The 18,578-nt window shown below is 43.5% G+C and overlaps 1 protein-coding gene across 1 annotated transcript in view; it reads right to left on the bottom strand.

Moving 5' to 3' along the window:
* LOC138488462 (aldehyde oxidase 1-like) overlaps nt 1-18,578 on the bottom strand; it is a 705,629-nt gene that overhangs the window by 424,488 nt on the left and 262,563 nt on the right. Inside the window, exons 10-13 of the mRNA XM_069615436.1 lie at nt 16,299-16,391; nt 15,460-15,611; nt 14,237-14,330; nt 1,076-1,179 (exon numbers count right to left, since the gene is read on the bottom strand). Of these exons, the coding sequence (XP_069471537.1) occupies nt 1,076-1,179; nt 14,237-14,330; nt 15,460-15,611; nt 16,299-16,391 (443 nt within the window). The remainder of the gene's footprint in view (nt 1-1,075; nt 1,180-14,236; nt 14,331-15,459; nt 15,612-16,298; nt 16,392-18,578) is intronic.

Genomic DNA, 18,578 nt, shown 5'->3' with positions numbered 1-18,578 from the left:
AGGTTGAGGGAGCCTGGTGGGCCTGAGATGAGATGAGAAGGATAATATGAGGGTGGGAGCAAGGAGTTGAACCAAGATATGCTTAACAAAGCAGGAAGGGAAATCAGAGATTTGAAAGGGGTGCTGAAGGTGTGTCTTAAAACCCAAAACGTCCCTTTTTTGGATAGACTAGGGACGTGGAGAAAGATGCAAAGTGGTGTGAAGGCTGCCAGGTAGGCAGTGTCATGGGTGGGAATCCAGGTTTCAGTAATAGCCAGCACCTAGAGTTTGGGGTAATGGCAATTCAAATGATTTGTGAGAAATTTGTTTTATTTTTTACAGAGGGATTCAGCATTCCAGAGACCCAAGGGAAGGTCAATAGAATTAGTTGTGGGAGTAAATGAAGGAAAGTGTGTAGGGTTGAAGAGGGTGGAATGGAAGGTAGAGCAGTGATCTGGGTGGCATTTGGGAGGAGAGTGAAGGTTTGGGAGAGGGGGAACGGAGCAGGGAGAATGGAGGGAAAAAAGAGGTAAAGGCAATGGTAAAGAGAAAAAGAAGGAAACAATAGTATGGATGAGGAGCAGGATTGGGAGGACAGGAGCATGATAAGCAAGGAGTGTTCCTAACCTAGCTCTGATCCATTTTTCCTCTTCCCATTCACCACTTTGAAGTGGCCTCTGGGTGGTATTAAGTACAACACAAAAAGAAAGATACAGAACATAACCCTCTTATTTGCCACAATTAGAGAACATGCAACATCAATCATCAAAGTATCTACCTCAGGTTCACAGGTTTGGAGCCCTCCAGCTGCGGCACAGGATTGACTGAATACAATTCCTTAGGCCAGGGATGGGGCTTGGACAATGGGGAGACTGAGAATTCTTCACATCTGAAAGGCCAGTCGGCCTAGGACAGAGTCAGCCAAAGGTGGGGCAGGCCCTTGCATGTCATTTTACCCAGCCTCAGTTTACGTAAGGCAAACCCTTTGGAGGCACTGGCCTGTTAGGAAATCTTCTAATTACTCTTTGGGACAGCCATCTCAGCTGGGACACTAACTATGCTCTCCCCTTATTTTTGCATACCTTTATGGACTTACCTTCTTAGAAAAAGGAATAAGAACAGAAACCAGGACCTCTTCCGGCTTTAGGGGTGATGGCATAGTAAAAAATGCTTCATCTAAAGGAATGTGACGATTTCCAGCTGTGGGGGAGAATATAGTTTTCATGAGATGCACAGATCACATCAAAATGAAAAGAAGGCACTCATTTTACATTGAAATACTTGCAGGTACAAAATAACTAACTAGAAATTAAGTAGCTGGTCATGCTGCTTACAAGACTGACACAAATGCAGTGCCTTTTACTGGAAGCCAAGATTGGATGACAAGGCGGGGGTAGATTATGTGAAATGTATTAAAGTGAACATACAAGTTTTTAAAAAATAACAATGCTGTCCATTGATACTAATATTTTATCTTCCATAGATTTCACAGGCAGAAATTCTTTCAATCTGTGCTATTTTTAACCTTTGTGTAAGCTCTCCTTTCCATGAACCATTGAAACAAGAAGAGACATTAGAGGAGGACAGGCAGTGCAATCAGCGTTTCCACTTCAGAACCCAAAAGAAAAGTAAAGGTTAAACTGTCTTCATTTTTACAAATACCTTTAAGTACCTGAGACTTGTACACATGGTCATCAAGAAAAATTACTGTCATGGTGATTCCGGTTCTTAGTCCTTCCTCTCGCTCCTTCATAACCTAATTGGGACATGCCTGCACAACCATTCAAGCCCAAAAGCCTTTACTTAAGATATAGTGTCACTTTACAGCTTTTAAATTGGGATCAATGAGCCACTTCCCCTCACATGCAGACCATGACCCCCATAAAAATAGTGTCCAATGATCAGTCTTTGGCCTGTAAGGTTTTTTAGATCTATGTCCGAACCCCACTTCCATAAAAGCGACATTGCAGAAGGCCACTCGGTAAGGACCACCCTCTGCAAGGTCGCTCTTTGTTACCTCCTACTCCTACTTTTCAGGGGGGTCCAACCTGATCCTCTCTTCCTGCTGTACCGCTTCCCACACCCCCCTCCACCCATGCTCCACTGCTTACTCCACCTACCTTTCTTGGCCCTCATTCCATTCTGAACGCGTGTCCAGACCACAGCACTACACCGCAACGCACTGTGCGCCGACCTACATGCACTGCTCTTTGTATGTTAGGTATTAGCCCATCGGTCTACAGACCACAATCACGTTTTTCTCACTATACCATGTTGGGCTTGTATTTGTATTTATTACATTTTATATAGCGCTTTAAACCAAGGTGCTTTACATGAGCAACAGAGTGTACATTATAAGCATTAAATAACAAAACATGAATCAGATAACCGATAACAATATGAAGAACAATTTACCTTGTTCAAGGCCTATACCAGTAAGAAAGGTAAGGTGGCTGTTGTGAAGGGGAAAGTGCAAGGACTAAGAGAACTGGTATTTTTTAATTTCTCTGTCATCCTCATCTTTCTCTTCCCCAACCTGGTTAAGAATCGGTTAAAATAAATCCTACACCCTGGAAAGGGGTGAAAGAGACCCTTTTGCCATCCTAGCCTTCCCTCCAACTTCTTTGGTCTCCCCTCCTACACCCATCAATACTACCTCCTCTCCATGCTCAATCCCACCCACTTTTTCCTATGAATTGTCATCCATCCCTACGACTGACAATATTTCCGCCACTGCTGACCTCCTTGCACTCACTACCTGCTCCTATCGCTCATCCCTCTTCAATCTCTCTCTTTCCCTCAAAGTTGTTCCAGCCGAGTGCAAGGTGGCAATTACCCTAGCAATCCGAAAAAAGTCAGTGGTCGACTCCCAACTAGCCTGCCATCTTTCTTACTTTTTCTCTCCTCCCTCACTATTCTGGAATACACAAACTTTTCGTTTTCAATAGATTCTTCTATGACCTGGACTCAAATGACCTCCCTAATGATCACCCATCTGTATTTAGAACCTGTAATTTTTCTAAATCCCCCTTCTAACATTTCAAACTTTCTGACCTCAGCTGGCAGCTCCAAACATTCTTCTGTCCTACTTTCCTCTGTCTTAATTCTACTTGACCTCCCAGCCGCCTTTGACATTGTGGAGCATTCACGTATACTTCTGACCCTTGCAAACCATGGTATTCAGGACTTTGCTCTTGAATGTGTTGCCTCACACTTCTCTTATTGGTTCTGTTTCACTCTTGCCACCTCTGATTCAACCACCCCATGCCCCCTCCCATAAAGACAATCGCCAACACTCTATGCTTGGCCTCCTACTAATCACTCTCTATATTTCCTTCCTTGGTCAACTGAGCTCCTCCTTTGGGTTAATCTAAAACCCCTGTGCAGATGACTTGCAAATCTTCTTTTTGCTCCCTACGCTTACTCCGGACTTCGCTGCTCACATATCCGGCTGTATCTGCACTATTCACCACTGGAAGGCACTTGTCTTATATTCTGCTTATCCAAGATCAAAGCACTCTTCCTTCCTGCTTCCCCTCTCACATCTTGTTTCCCCCTGAACTACTTGCAGCCTTCCTCAAAGAAGGCAACCTTGCAGTGCTTTCTGACAGCAACCTTTACCTTCACCACTTTATTACTCCTAGCCGACTTTGGCAAGGATTAACCTGCTTACTATCAGGAAAATACACAGTCCTCCACACTTACAACCCGACTAAAACCCTCAGCCTAACCTTAGTACTTGGTGGCCTTGATTGCTGTGCCAGCCTCCTCCGTGGCATGTCCCCATCTATTGCTTCTCTCTTGACAGAGTACAAAACTGCACCACGTGTATCCTCTACAATCTTCCAGACTCTTTTCTGACCACTAAACTACACCTATACGGCAGTTGGCTTTCTATGGATAAAGTCCTACTGTTTGTTTACAGCACCCCCCAGCCTAGCTAACACCATCTCCTGAAACTATCCAACATAATTCACTCCATACTCCCTCCGCCCATGTCCACCCTGCACCACCTGTCTCTCTTCCACTCCTGTTCCCTTCTCAGCCTGCACCACTGGAACTTCCGTCCTTCCCACATGGCAAAACGCTTCTACTATTCACACTTTAAAATCTTCACTTAAACCCCACCTTCCCAATCATAAAGGATCACCCTCTTCCTACTTTCACATTACCCCCTCTTTCTGAACAATCTGAACCCAGCCACAGCACTTCGCTACTTCTCAAAGCTAGGCCAGCATTCAATAAATACCCAAAATAAAATAGAAATAGTAAAATAAATAAAATAATGCTCATGGTGCTGCACAACCTGTATATGGCTTGTCCCCTTGAACTATTGTTTGTAATATAGCGTGAATCATTGGACAATTGTCTGGAATGACTGTTCTGTCCCCTGTACTTCTAAAATATTTTCCCTATCACCCACCGATCCTTCATTCACTATCCCCCCTTCCTAATGTATGAGCAAATCAGACATGCCCCATTGTCTGTTGATTGTTTTCTTAGTGTTCAGGAAAAAACATTGGTTTAGCTTTAAAAAAGGAATAAGGAATACAAGTACTGCTCTATGTATTCCCTGCAAATGCACCATACTAAGCTCTGCCCCGGACGGCTGTCTTAACAAGCAGTGCTATTGTCATTCTGCCTCATCAGGCCTTGGTCCTGACTGCACCTCAACTGCTGTCTATTTTTTAGTTCCTGATTGCACTGTATCAGGTCTCGCCGATTGACTGCACCCTTTCCAACTAAGCTCTTTGCTGCTTATCCTGGAGGTGGCAGCCTCCTCTGCAATACCACTGCATTTCCTGTTTGTTGGTTGTGTTCTGCTCAGCCAGGCCAACTGCCCCACACAGATCGCCCACCTTGCCAGCTACTGGGGACAATCAGATAAGAACATGCCCACCCCCAGCCAACACATTGCAGAAGGCGGACAAGCAGGGAAATAAGGAAAGAGAAGGAAACCACACAACCAACAAGCAATCAATTCTTAATCTAATCATGGGCCGGGAGAATATCTCTGGGGCAACAAGCTTGTTTTTTTAAAGAAAACAATGCAGAGCAACACAGGTTCAAATCCTGGTTCCTCGCTTAGAGACTGGTCTCTGCTATTAAGCGTGTAATAAAAGATTAATTGATCACAGGCCTACATCATTTTCCCAACACCTCAAATCCCAATAACATGAGACTAGATCTCCCTCCATCTGCAATCCACCTCATCACCAGCAATCACACCACACATCTATGGTAACCAAGAACCGATCCACCCCAGCACCTCAACCAGGATGACATACAATCCCAAAAGGAGGCTCATAAGCCTACTCCAGCAACACTTCCCAGAAGCCTTCCACAATACAGCAGGATGGGGACACGTGAAAGAGGATTACGGCAGTACATAAACTAATAAAGTTCACATAAAAAGACAACTGAAGCTGGGTTGGAGCTAATAGCATTATGCTGAATGATCATTTCTCTCCAACAGGTGTGAGGAGTCAGAAATGAGAGGCAGACACAAAGTTGCAATGTTTTCACTGTCAGATATCTTTATTAAAATAAAAGGGTTGGATAAAGGCCTCTCTGTCCCTATCTTAAAGAGAGCTCCATGCCTGAGAAACTAAAACTAAGGATCAGTCTGTGTCTCGTCATCAAAATTATATCAACTGTCCATGTGTCCAAAACATACTAATCTAACCCTCACCCTAGAAATGAGCAACTAAGGGTGTAGAGAAATGGCTGTGACTTAGGTTTAGCAAAAAGTGTTCACAATCAAAGCAAGTAGATAAATTCAACAAAAATAGTCCTTTCTAGGGAGAAATACTTGGATCCAGAGGGTGGCTCCCTTCCCCTGAATTATTCAGGTAGAATGGTAAAAGTGCCTTTCCAAACATCAGTTCCTTAAGGATGGCAAAAGTGTCTCTTTCTCGTACCTTATACCTGGTTCAAGACGTTTCTGTGCAAACAATATATCCCATATTGTTTAGCTCTTCCTAGGTTTTTTTGCACTGAGTTCACAAACTAAATGGGTCTTAATCATAATAAGATGTTCCATGTATGGCTCTCTTTAACCTCTTTGATTTTTTAGTGCACACCTGATGTACTTTTCAATCACAAACCTTCTGTGGGCTCTTCAGGTCTCTGCATATACTTCCACCAGGTATTTTGATTTCAACAGTGAAAAGGGTCTTTGTTCCATTCCACAACATGCTTGTTTTCTTAGAGTTGTTGGTATACTTATGTTACCATGAGCTTTGCCAAAAGAAGTAAGTATGCTTCTTTCTGTGACTTTTAATGGACTTCCTGGTACACTCAGCTGACAGGAATGTAACTTCAGTTTGCCTGGTATTTTGGCTGCCAGGACTGCCTTTCATCTGGTTCCTAGAGCCTCTGGTATACTCTCCTGCCAGGTATCTTGCTATAATGTCTTATTCTTCCTTATATTTAAATTGATTGCCTGGTGTACTCCCCTTCCAGGAATCCCCTTTTTGGGCTGTTGCAGATCTCTTGGCATGCTTCTCTGACAGGTATCTTCCCCCCAAATGTTCACTGCCTGATGTACGCCTTTCACCAGGACTTATCTCTGAGTTCTCAATCTTTCAGTACAACACAGTTGTATTCCTTCCTTTTGTCTATACTTCATTGGCTTGAGGTACTACTTGTTCCAACTTTTCTCACATTGCTATCTCATATATCGAGACTTGTTTAAGTTTTGTCTTTCAGCTTCTTCATCAATATTCTTTTGCTGGTAATGATGCTTGCCCCAACTTTCCCCATATTGAAATCTCATACATGACGATTTGTGTTTTTGTGGATTTGTGTCTTTGTATTTTACTTGGTCGGTATTCAAAACAGTTTCTTCATTGCTCACAAGCCTGTTGTTACGCTCCGGGGTTCCCAATTGCTCTGGGCAGGCTCACCGTTGTCTGGTAGCGGTCCAGACCGGTGGCACATTGCTGCAGTGACGCTTCCTCTCAGGGATGGCACTATTCGCACTGTGTACCCTCTCCCAGCTCTCCTGCTGTCTCAGAGACAGAAGATGTGCTAATTCCCCTCCTCCTGAGAGACCCCCAGCACATGTTCTGGACTTCTGGGATTTTCTGCTTTACTCTCCTGAATAAGTGGGTCTTTCTTTCCACTCACTCATTCTTGCTCTGAGATGGGAATCCTATTATTCTGCTACTATGATTCTTTTTACTTCTAATGCAGTCATGCTTTCCTCCATGTATTTCACTACAGGCATCTGTAATAAATTGTTGCAGCACACATCACCCTATGTGCAGTCTTGCTGGGGAGTCCCTTGGGCTCCCCTTCCTATTCTTTATGACCTTTTCCTTAGAACTACTGTTCAAGGATTGTAGGATACTTTTAATTTACTTATAATTCTTTTCGTGGGATCAGCTCACACCACCGTATATGGGGTGCCGAGGGGCTACATTGTAACTCCATTCCCACTGCTCCGGTAACATTTATAGTTACAGTAACAGACAAACCTAAATGGCTGGTGGCAGTGGACAACTTTTTTTAAACATTTGTGTGTTAGTTACTCGCAGGCTCTTCCACAGCGGCAGTACAGCACCCATGGGTGACAATTTTCCCAGAATGGCCCCAGTCTTCTTTTATCATCATTTATTGTTTGTGTGTTCCTTCTTTGCTCTTCTTCTACCATTCCAGGTGGGGGTGGGTCCTCTTAGAGTTTTGCTTTTGTGCCTTTGGCGGGATCCCTTTGTGACGCCTGTTAAGGCTCCAATGTGTTTGTTGAGGCAGGAAGTGTCGCAGGAGCCCAAAACGTCCCTGGCCTTTGTTTTAGGGTATGCCAGGCTGGAACCTGTTTGAACTGGGCAGCTGGCTGTTCTGCAAGGACAGCCACCCCCAGGTGATTGACAGTTCCATAGGACTGAATGAATGGGTTCCTGCATAAAAGGCAAGGCTTTTGGGACAGAAGGCTAAATTGACCTCTGGAACTGAAGCTCCAAAGAAGAAGATGACGAGAGACACCTGCAGCACCCCCAGTAAGCACAGAAGCACCACTGAAAGTACCTCTTCAATTTGAGTCATCCCCCGATCCCTGTGACCTTGATGGGCTGCAGAATCCCAACACCCAGGGTATCACAACCACTTTGAAGTGCATTGACTTGCTGTTGTTGAATCTTGCTGAAACTTTGGTGGCATTCATGTGGACCTCCAGAAGCACGAATCCTCTCCTCAGAGTCCTCTCACCACAGTGCAGGACTGACAAAGAAGATTCCAACAGGTAGCGATCGTTTACTACTGGTGCTGCGAAAAAGGCCCCAAAACCATGAACTAACATGGGAATATGAATAATCTTTGGTGGCGAGCCCCTCTCTCAACTACTGCTGCAGGAGCTTCACTCTCAAGGTACTGTGGGGCTGTTGGTGAATTTACCTGAAGCCGTTTGTTTCACTTCTTTGCTCTTGGAGCACTGTTTCTACTGTATGGGTGTTCGCCCATTTTCACTCGCCCAGGCCTACAAGCCTGTGCCCCTCCAGGAAGGCTTCTCCTAAATCCATGAACTTTTACAAAGACAAACTAACTTATGATTCACTTGTGCTAAGAATAATTACATCAGAACTGTTGCATTCCTATTGACTTGGGCATGGATGGTTGGTTCCCTAACAGTAAATCCTCTGAACCTCTTGGATTGAGCATTGCTTGTTTCCCTCCAAAACCTGAACTGATGACGTCCTTTCTTGTTACGGAAAAGACTGCCTAAACTTTATAAGTGTTGCCACTAGTATTGCTTACATGTGATTGTTGCTCTATACATTGTGGAACCTACCTAAACCTGAAAAATGCAGTTAATTTATAATAAGTATTTTTACTGACCTGAACTGAAGTCACTCTGCGTGTGGATAAGAAAAGTATATAACCATTTACTTATCAGATTTATTCCTCCTTACTATTCTAAATGTATGATTGATGTTGCTAGTTGATACGACATTCCTTTAGTTTATATATATGTGTATATATAAAATAAAGCACTATGTTTGATATAAATACAAGCGTGGAAGTGTTTCTTTGGGTCTATGTAGGTTCTTATTTCTTTGTACTGATTTACAGCTCACATTCCTCCTCCTAGGATAAGCCTGGTTAACCCTGGGTAGTACAGGCCTATATTAGAAGTTGGGGCCCTAAAACCAAGGGATAAGTCTTGGCGAGTCCATTACCAATTGGACAGTTGAACAACGTACATGACAGAGGCATGAATGTTATTCTTCCTAGAGTGTTTTGTAGGAAGAGGTTTTACAACATTAACTTTTGTAGGGCAACTTTCCCAAGCCAAGATGGACGGAGGAAGTGACTCTGTGCAGTGATTGGTTCCAGTAAGGATAAAGGCTGTTCATCCAACATTCTAAACTTGCCTTTCATTAGTCTTGCCTTAGAGGCAGGTCATGTTTATGTTTATCTCCATAAGTTCGGACCTAAAATCCCTTTAACTTGGAAGTCCCAGGCAGATGGGCAGAAGTCAGGAAGGAAGAGTTTGAGCAGGAGAGAGCAGCTGCAGCTACAACTGGCAGCTAAATTCAAGACAGTTTTGTGAGATTTGTAAATTACATTGATGTCTGTAGAACTACAAACTGTGGTAGAGGTCAAAGAGGAGCTAATTTAATATTATCCCAAGTTCAAGTCGGTGGCTCATGTTACTACCGATGCAACGTTGGCCTCTGATGCACCTTCCAGAGAGCGTGCGCAATGCTCTTGTGAGCAGCTTATGTTTTGTGTGCTCCATAGCATTCTGTCTTCCGTGTGAGAGAGAGTGGCACACCTTGCGCGGCGACAGTATCGGTAGCTGGAGGAACGTACGTTTTAGGACCTCACTGCAGACTTTGCCTGGCTAGCGCGGTGACAAAACTGAAGATGAAAACAGTTTTGTTTCAAGTGTTCCTTGGAGACACAAGCGGTGACAAAGCTTCCCTGAAGCTATAGAGTTTGGAGGCCCTCTAGTGGTAATCTTCATTTACGCATGCGTGCAATTGAAATTATTTTGTCTTTCTTTGACAAAGTTAGCTGTTACCATTGCGCAGGTGGAATGGTATGCTAAACCAGTTAAACCAGAAGGTTTGAACAAGTGACAATTTAAATAAACAAACTTGTAGCCTTGAACCCCCGGATTTAGCAAGAGCAGATTTTAGGGCAGAGGAGCAAGGAGCTACTTAACAGGCAATTAGAAGTGCTAGTCTTCATACTGTGAATTCAAGTGATTTTTCTCAGAAGACTTGTGTAAGGAACTTTGACAAATCAAGAGACTTTAATGCAAAGGTCCCTCTAGGCAGTTGCAGAGGGAATTCAGGTAAAGAGAGCAAAGCCTAAAGAATGTCAAAAGTGGATTTGTTTATTTGGGAATAATTGTATAATTTAACATGTAATTCTTTCTCTTCCCTATGCAGATATCTTCTGGAACCAGAGCTGGGATTCTGAATAGTTTATTTTATCCACTTCCCATTTCCCTTGAGGGTGTTCTGGGCTTAGCTGTTTTTAAACTAGGTTGCGTGCGAAACACCTTGGAGCGACTGTGGGGTTCAGCAGCTCCTGAGGACGTCAAGAGAAAGCATTGACCTAACAGTAGTGTTAGGTGCTTTTTGTCCTGGCAGGTGAGTATACCAGGATAGGGACCTTTTAGTAGTGGTCCTGGCAGGTGAGTGGACCAGGAAGAAGTCATTCAAGTACAGTGTTGTGGTTAAAGGTTGTAAAGAAGAAGAAGTAGCAAGACCACTAAAAGTGTTTTGTGAACTGTTGTGAAATCATCCTGCCAAAACGTGTGCTGTTGACACAGTGTGTGGAATCATCCTGACAAAATATTGCTGTGGATGCAGATGAATTGTGGATGGATTTTGATTCCTAAGGAGAAGAAGTTGTGGACTATTTGCTATAAGTGAAGAGATAATGACTTGCCATCTAGTTGAACTGTTGGTTAGAAGCCAAGTGGGAGTCTTTTGGAATAAGAAGAACTTTATACATCAGAATTTGGTTACAAAACAGAACTTTTCTATTTTGATTGGAAATCCTCCTTTGAATCTGGTGAAGGGGGATTTGACCCAGGTTACAAGGATATACAGTTATTTGGTCTGTATTGAACCTATTATTTCTGTTATATTTGAATTGCCATATATTTCCTTTATGTGTGGAATGTGTGGATACGTGTGAGGGACAGATTCCTTTTATTAGAGTGTTTCCTTTAGTTTATTTTGATAGGCAGGGAAACCTAGTTAGGCGATTATCCAACCCTTTTAAGTTAATAAAATGGCATCTTGTGTAAAACCTTTACTCAGTTGGGCGCCCCACATTTCTGACACCTCACAATAACTTACTCGGCATTGCCCCCCAAAACCCTACCTGTCATTTCAATGGCACTCTCAAGCTTGGACTATGCCAACGATCTCTACATAGGCTTCCCATGTATGACAGAGTAACAGACTCAACAACATAAAACACGGACTTGAGTAATACATTTTAATCAATATTTAATTTTACAAGACTTGTTGGTTGTCAGGGTAGCCTCTTGTCTTTGATGTTGAGTCTTCATGAGTTTGTGGTACAAATAGCTCTGTTTCAAATACTTACGGAGTAGGAGGCTCCTTTATATAGTAGGTACTTTATTTTTCAAGTTTCTTTATTTTCGCTGGGAATAGCACTTCAGAGAACAGATCCCTCTTGTGGCTTTGTTGGTTAGAAGAGGTTTCATTACTTAAGTTTCATCTGAGAACGTGCAATGTCTCTCTCCCTTTTTGGTTCTGCTGCACTCTTTGCATCTGGACGTTCCCAGGATCTTGCTGTTTGACAGTGTTGTTGTCCTCTTCTGCCTTGGTATCAGCTGGCTCAGTGTAAGACCGTGAAACCACAAGTGGCGGTTTTGCTTCACATGTCTGCTCTGCTACAGTAGCTCATCAGGTCAAATGGGGACAGGGGGTAAGTTCCCCCTTTGATTGTCAGTCCCACTTTTGCTTGCTCCTCCCCATGCGACACAACTTCCTACCAGCTGTTGCATGTTGTTCTTCTACCTGCCCTCTCTTAGTTGCTGGTCTTTCAGGTGGCTGCAGAGCTTCTGGTCACATCAGCTGACAAAGGACTTCCAAGAGGAATACACTGAACCAGTTTCAGATGGTGATGTATCATATCGACTACCTTTTCAACTATCTTCACAGATTACAGAACACAGACTACTTCTAAGACTGAAAAGATGGAGCATAGCAGTTTGGCACTCTGGACACTTTACTGGCTTCCAATCAACCACAGAACCTTGTTTGAAACCTTTTGCATTCCCCGCCGTGACCTCCATGGCATGGGCCAAGAAGTGACCCAAGGTGATAAGCAAGAAGCTGTAATCGCACAAAAGCAACCTTAGAGATGGTGCCACATTTCAATGATGTATTCTGGGCACTGATCTATCGAATTCTATACCCAGGCAATTTTATATGCTAATGACCACAAAACTATGGAAATCCCTAAATACATGGCTGTTCACTAGGCCACAATAATGAACACACTGCTAACACAGACATCCTGTGCCAAATATTATGACACCGTCCTTCTAACCGCATAGGCTATCCTCACCAAAATTGTACAGCATTCTATATAAAACCAAACTCCAAATACTAACAGCTACAAATGCTGATTCCCATTAGAAGAAACATGCAGGTGATATACAGGATGCTGTGTTTCTTTCTCACCTGTACATGTTGATAAACTGCATTAGCAGGACACATGTTCCCACAAATGTAATTCATAACATTAACAAGAAAATGAAAGGGGGGGCAGGAAAAAGTGATAGGGGTGTATGTGGGGTGGATTGGAGCAACAAGGGGAAAATAATAGGTGTTATTCCCCCCGAAAAAGGTAACGCGAGGAAAAAGAGGGGGGGTAGATGTGTGCAGGCAAGGTCCTCGCAGCAACATACCATGCTCCTGGACTGACATACTGACCCAATGGCAAACTGTTAAGTAGCCATTTACACACACCCATATCCTAACTTTTCCACACTAACTCACTCGACCTTCAATTTTTCACATTAGATAAAACACAATAACCTGTTCTCCCAGTCCCCACACACACTTCGTTGGCCCCTCTGCTTGAAAGCCCTGTCTCCAATACAAACACTGATGTCACCCATCAACTTGCAACAAGTAAGTATACTCACCCCACATTGTCCCATCAATGATCGCATGGGGAATCATTAGCGAGGAGCCAAGAAAAATAACAAATGGGTCTTGCCTGGGGCAACACACACTAGACATGCCCTAGCTCCACTCACTTAGAATCTAGCTAGCACCCAGATGAAAAGTCCTTCTGATCTGCCCACACTCACAAATCAGGTTTCACATCTTGCTTACCACAAAATCCAACCCTCACCTTTCTCTTAAAGCACCTAGCTCCATGAGCTGGCCCCCATGACAGATGTCAAGCTAATCCAGACCAAGTGACATTCCATTACATTGTGATGAACACCATGAAGCCTGCCTGTCCCTGAATGTGAATGATTGTTTTACCAGAAGTATGTCCTCTTAAAGCTTTACAAACAAGGGTGTGTGCTGACATTTAATCTGCCCTTTGCTGATTCTAGTCTAAAGCAATATGTTGTATATTCGTGTGCCGCTTGTTATGTGCACACTATGCACATAACAAGGATTATGCTGCCCTTCAAAGCTATGCCTGAACTACATGAATACTAAATGTAAGTTAACATATTGTTAATATGTATTCATTCCAAATTCAGGGATGCTCTACTTGTTATATCTATGTTTTGTAAAGGTTTTAATAAAAAAATGTTAAAATAAAGAAATAATACTCTAATTCTTAGTATGGGAATTCTGCACCAGTGGGCAAGACCTGCATCCCCGACTGAGATAGTTTTTACACTCGTCCAATGGCAGGAAGGAGGGCATGTGCTGCTTTCTAGCAGGTTTGGGGCTCAACAAAATAAAGACGGCTGGTTCTGGGGTTAGGGGGATTGCTCTAAAAAGAAAAGAAATGGTAAATCTGCTAAATGATGAACTTCGGGCACAGGATGATTCTTTCTGGGCACGTGATTGTATTCCCCATGACACCTGGCCAAATTGTGCTTGATGGGCAACTTGACAGATTCAACCCACATACAATTTCACTTTTGTTCCGATAGACCGATGAAAAATACAGAAGTATTACTCTATGTGATTGTATGGATGCAAGCATTTTCCACCCACCACTCCTGAAATAGCACTGGCTTTTTGTACTTTTTATCCCAGTCAGAATTTCTCTTGCATCTCTGGCTTACCTTTCGATGACAGATTGAGGACACAGTTTCCCACTGCCAGGATGGGGTTCAAATCGGATGTTTCAGCTCTGCTGACAATGTGCCCACCTAGAGACTGAAAGCAGGGGATATGTTCTGGTCATTGGTTTGCAAACAACATAGTTTCTCAGTTACAGTATGCCAGCCTATGGGCGGCTCTCAACTGATGCACAGGCCAGTTGAGAGCACAGACACACAGATTTCCTATGAATCTGTTATGTTGAACTTTTCTAAAAGCTTGATGTTCTATCAACCCTGGAGAACGATCAAGGTTTGATGAATCATTAGCAAGCAAAAGGAGCTAACTCACAAACACAAACTACATAAGAAGGATTATCACTCAGCAGAATTGTACTCATTTAATTGCCCAAGGAAAGCTGAAACCTGAGTCAACCCTATAGGGATTTGAACTTGTTGCCGGTAAGTTAGGCACCTACCTCTTTCTCCCTCCCCTGCTCTTTCTATCATAGCAGATTCCATGATACTGTGCCACCCCCCCTGGGTGTGCCCCCTATGTACAGAACTCTGTTACTTACATGCAAGGTTTGCGTTTTATAAATCCCAATCATACAACTTTCCCACACATACAGGAATTCATCCAACCAAGCTACCATCATGTAAAACGTCTAGTTCAGACTGTCACTACTGGTAAACAAACTACAATCCTACATGTCCTACCAGAGGTCTTGTTGCGCGTTTGTCTCCAACTGCACACTGCATCTGCGATTAGCCATTTTTATCTGCTACCTTCAAGATCAACTACACCCCTTGTTTTGCTTAGACCCAAGTCGGCAGTGCCTGCTGCCACGTCCTGGCAATTGCTTCCAGTCACTCATCACATTTAAATAATTTATCAAGATCCTCAAGCAGTCCATGCCTAGCCTGTTCAATATGTTGAAGCCCAGAAATGTCATATGTTCTGCCAGTTCCGACCCCACATGTCACCCATCAACGCCCAACTGATGGAGACCCTGGAAGGCATGGACCATTAGCAGAAGTGGGCTGGCCCATGGAGAGTTTTGGAGCTTCCTATAAAGGCTAACTCCTGTGAAAAGGTTCAGCCATATTTCACTCACTCTTTACATTTGACTTTACCTTCTAAGCCTGGACCGTGTGATATAAATTGCAGGTTTTTAGATCTTTTGCTCAAAACCAGTTTTACAAATAACATACAAACTGGGTCCATGGTTTAGATGTAGACCTACCGCTACATTCCGGATCTGCATTCCCCCAAGAGTCTTCAGTTGTTTCTGCAATGCTTGGAAAGTCTCAGTCTTGTAATCAGGGTGGTCTGCAATGGCCTTTGTCAAGATCTCTTTCATCTGGGTCAGGTTACAGTTTGCTCCCAGAGTTAGTCCTGGAGTGGAGAATTCACAAGAAAAATATCAAGCTTTCCATAGAAGATCATACTTGGTCTAGTGGATCAGTAGATCGCTGTGAAATTGGAAGTCAGGTATCTAGTCTTCCATTACCCCTTGAACCAACATTTGCAATCCCTCCCAAATACAGGGTTTCTACATTTACTTCTTAAATACTTGGGACATGGGGCGGGGGCACATAGCGCAGAACACTCAAAGGTCTACATTTAATATGTCTATGCTACATATGTTCTTGATCACAGATATCATCTGTGGAAGAGAAACATCCATCCAATAAAAAATTAATGGCATTCAAAGAATATTGAATGATTTCAGGGAAATGTATATGTAGTGTTCCCCGTTACATGGGATTGTGGCTTACTGGGAGACTTTCTCAGTCTCGGGGAAAAGTAAGCTGTCGGACGGCTCCATCAAGGTTTGGAAAACCACATGGGGTTATGTTGGGTTCATAGGTCACTCCTGTGATTGGCGTTTTACCAGTTGCAGACAAGGAGGGTGGAGGATGCAGCATACATGGGCCTTATCACAATGCACCCTAATGTTTGTTGGAAATAAGTAGCTGTATCAGTAACTCTGATTCTTATTTTAGGTTGGGCATTTCCCAATCTTACGGTCTAGCCTTTTGAGAAGGAAAGTCAACAAAGGAAATCATAACCTCAACTCACCTTTGTCTGTGAAATTCACTAAAGTAAGATCAGGAATCGCAATGGGAGAGATGAGAACTGGGTGGAAAACCCCATTCATTTTCATCTCGAGACCTGTTGGCAAGAGAAGGAATAATCAGCGTTGATAGACAAAGAAGGAAGAAAGGATAAACCTCTCAAACTATCCTCTTGCACACGCTCTTTGATTTTACTGGCCTGAAAAAATCACGTTCAAGTATTAAACAAATTATAATTATTAATTAGTAATTTAATAAACAATTAGGTCAAAATAAATTACAGTATACATGACAATTACTTTTCAAATAAAACACAGTTTTAGCCTACAAAACTGAGGTCGAATGGCTCTTGACCCTTCTGTCTGACATTAGACAATCTTGCCGTTGGAAATCTTTGGTTGTTTACGGCTGCTTGTAGTCAATGATTCAGGCCCTACTACCCCCAATTTAGTAATTCACCAGTGGTGGTTCCAAGTTTCCGATGCTGCAGCATTATTTCCATTAACATGAACTCGAGGCAAACTGGTCTGTGGAAGAGCCACTACAGAGGTGCAGGTGCTGGGTCAGGGAAAGGATGAACTGCTTGTGCTGATAAGCAGTGCGGCTGTCTGGAGGCAAACAGTGCAGTCTCAGTTCTCCAGAAGGTGCAATCAGTATCCATTAGTTGTGGTTAAGGTAGGACCAGGGCTTTGAGGCAGCCCACAGTTCTTTGAAAGTTCACTTGTTAGCTCCAGCTCTCCATTGCCTCTCGCCTCTATGTCTTAGGCCAATGCAGGGTCTAGTCCTAAAGCCTTATTTGCTGCTTTATTTGGGTGCTAATATGATCAGAAAGCTTCCTTTGCTCGTTATGCCTCAGGTCAAGAAATCCTATTCATAAATCCTGTAAGGACTGGTCCATTTATCCTAAAAAGCACTAAGCCTTATAGGATTCATTATTAGGATTTGTGGCCTGGAGTAAAATGAATAAGTGAGGCTTTCTGGTCATACCAATGTCACCAGCGCTTGTGCAGCCTTCAACTTGTCATTGGGCCTCATTATGATACTGGCAGTAGCCGTGCCGGTAGGACCGGCACGGCTTCCGGCAGTATCATTTTTTTTCCCGCCGCCCGCGAATGTGCATTTATCGGGTCATTCCGGCCTTGCCGGACCTGGTAATTGCCCATTCGCGTGCGCAGGAAAATATTCTTCCCCATTCCCATTGAGCCCTATAGGGCTCAATGGGAATGGGGAAGCCGGATGCACCGGCACCATTCGTGATTGGTGCCGGTGCATCCAACGTGCTCTGCTCACAGTTCGCGGTACGCACGCCAGGTCAGACCTCGTAGATTGCCGGTTTGGTAGTAACACCGCTGGTAGCTTACCGGCACCATTACAACCGGACCGACAAACTTATAATGAGGCCCATTGACCTGAGCCATCAGAACGCCCATCCTCTTTATTACTCCTGGCACATAGTCCACCACATTTGTGGTTACTGGAGAAATGGCAGCTTCTAGCCTTCCTTCACTATGGATAAGTGTCCACTGACAGGGTGGCCAAAATGAAGTTCAAATGAGCTAAAGCCTTCCCTTTCTTAAGGTACCTCTCTGTGGGTAAAAAGTAAGCATGATAGTAGAAGTTTCCACATCCTTCTCTGGGGCTACTCAAGAGCTCCAATCATGCTTTTGAGAGCTGTATTAAATCTCTCTACTATACCATTGGTTTGTGGAGGGAAGGCAGATGAACGTCACACCCCACACCCCTTCCACATGGCCTGCATATAATTAGGAATATGATTGCTGCCTCTGTTAGACACAACTTATTTAGGGAAGACACTCTGGTAAAGATGCCTAATAATGTTCGAGCAACCAACTGACTTGGCAGTCACTGTTTTGAGTGGGATGGCTTCAGGATATCTGGTAGCATGATCAACAACCACCAAGATACATCTGCTGCCAGAGGATGTAAAAGTATCAAGATACCAACAATGCCAATCCTACCTTCTCATATTGCATACCCACTAGTATAGTACTAATGGAGCCTGAATCTTTGTTCCAACCTTTGCCAGACAACTGACAAGCAGTGCAACTCCTGCATTGACCTAATTGACCTATGTGGGCTCCCATTTTAGGGCAGTGGAAAGGCAAAGATAACTTCTGTTCATTCCTCTTGACATCAAGTGACTTGACCTCACATGCCAACTACAGGAGGAAGGGTCCCACATACTGAGGGACCACCAACCTCCTAGGATCACCTCTTGTGGATTCTATGGGTTCCCTATACAGTAACCCATATTCTTAGTAGA

Source organism: Ambystoma mexicanum, chromosome 9, assembly GCF_040938575.1.
Source record: "Ambystoma mexicanum isolate Mex_15411 chromosome 9, UKY_AmexF1_1, whole genome shotgun sequence".
NCBI lineage: Eukaryota > Metazoa > Chordata > Amphibia > Caudata > Ambystomatidae > Ambystoma > Ambystoma mexicanum.
Note: the sequence above shows the minus strand (reverse complement) of the source record. Positions and strands in the feature narration are given on the sequence as shown.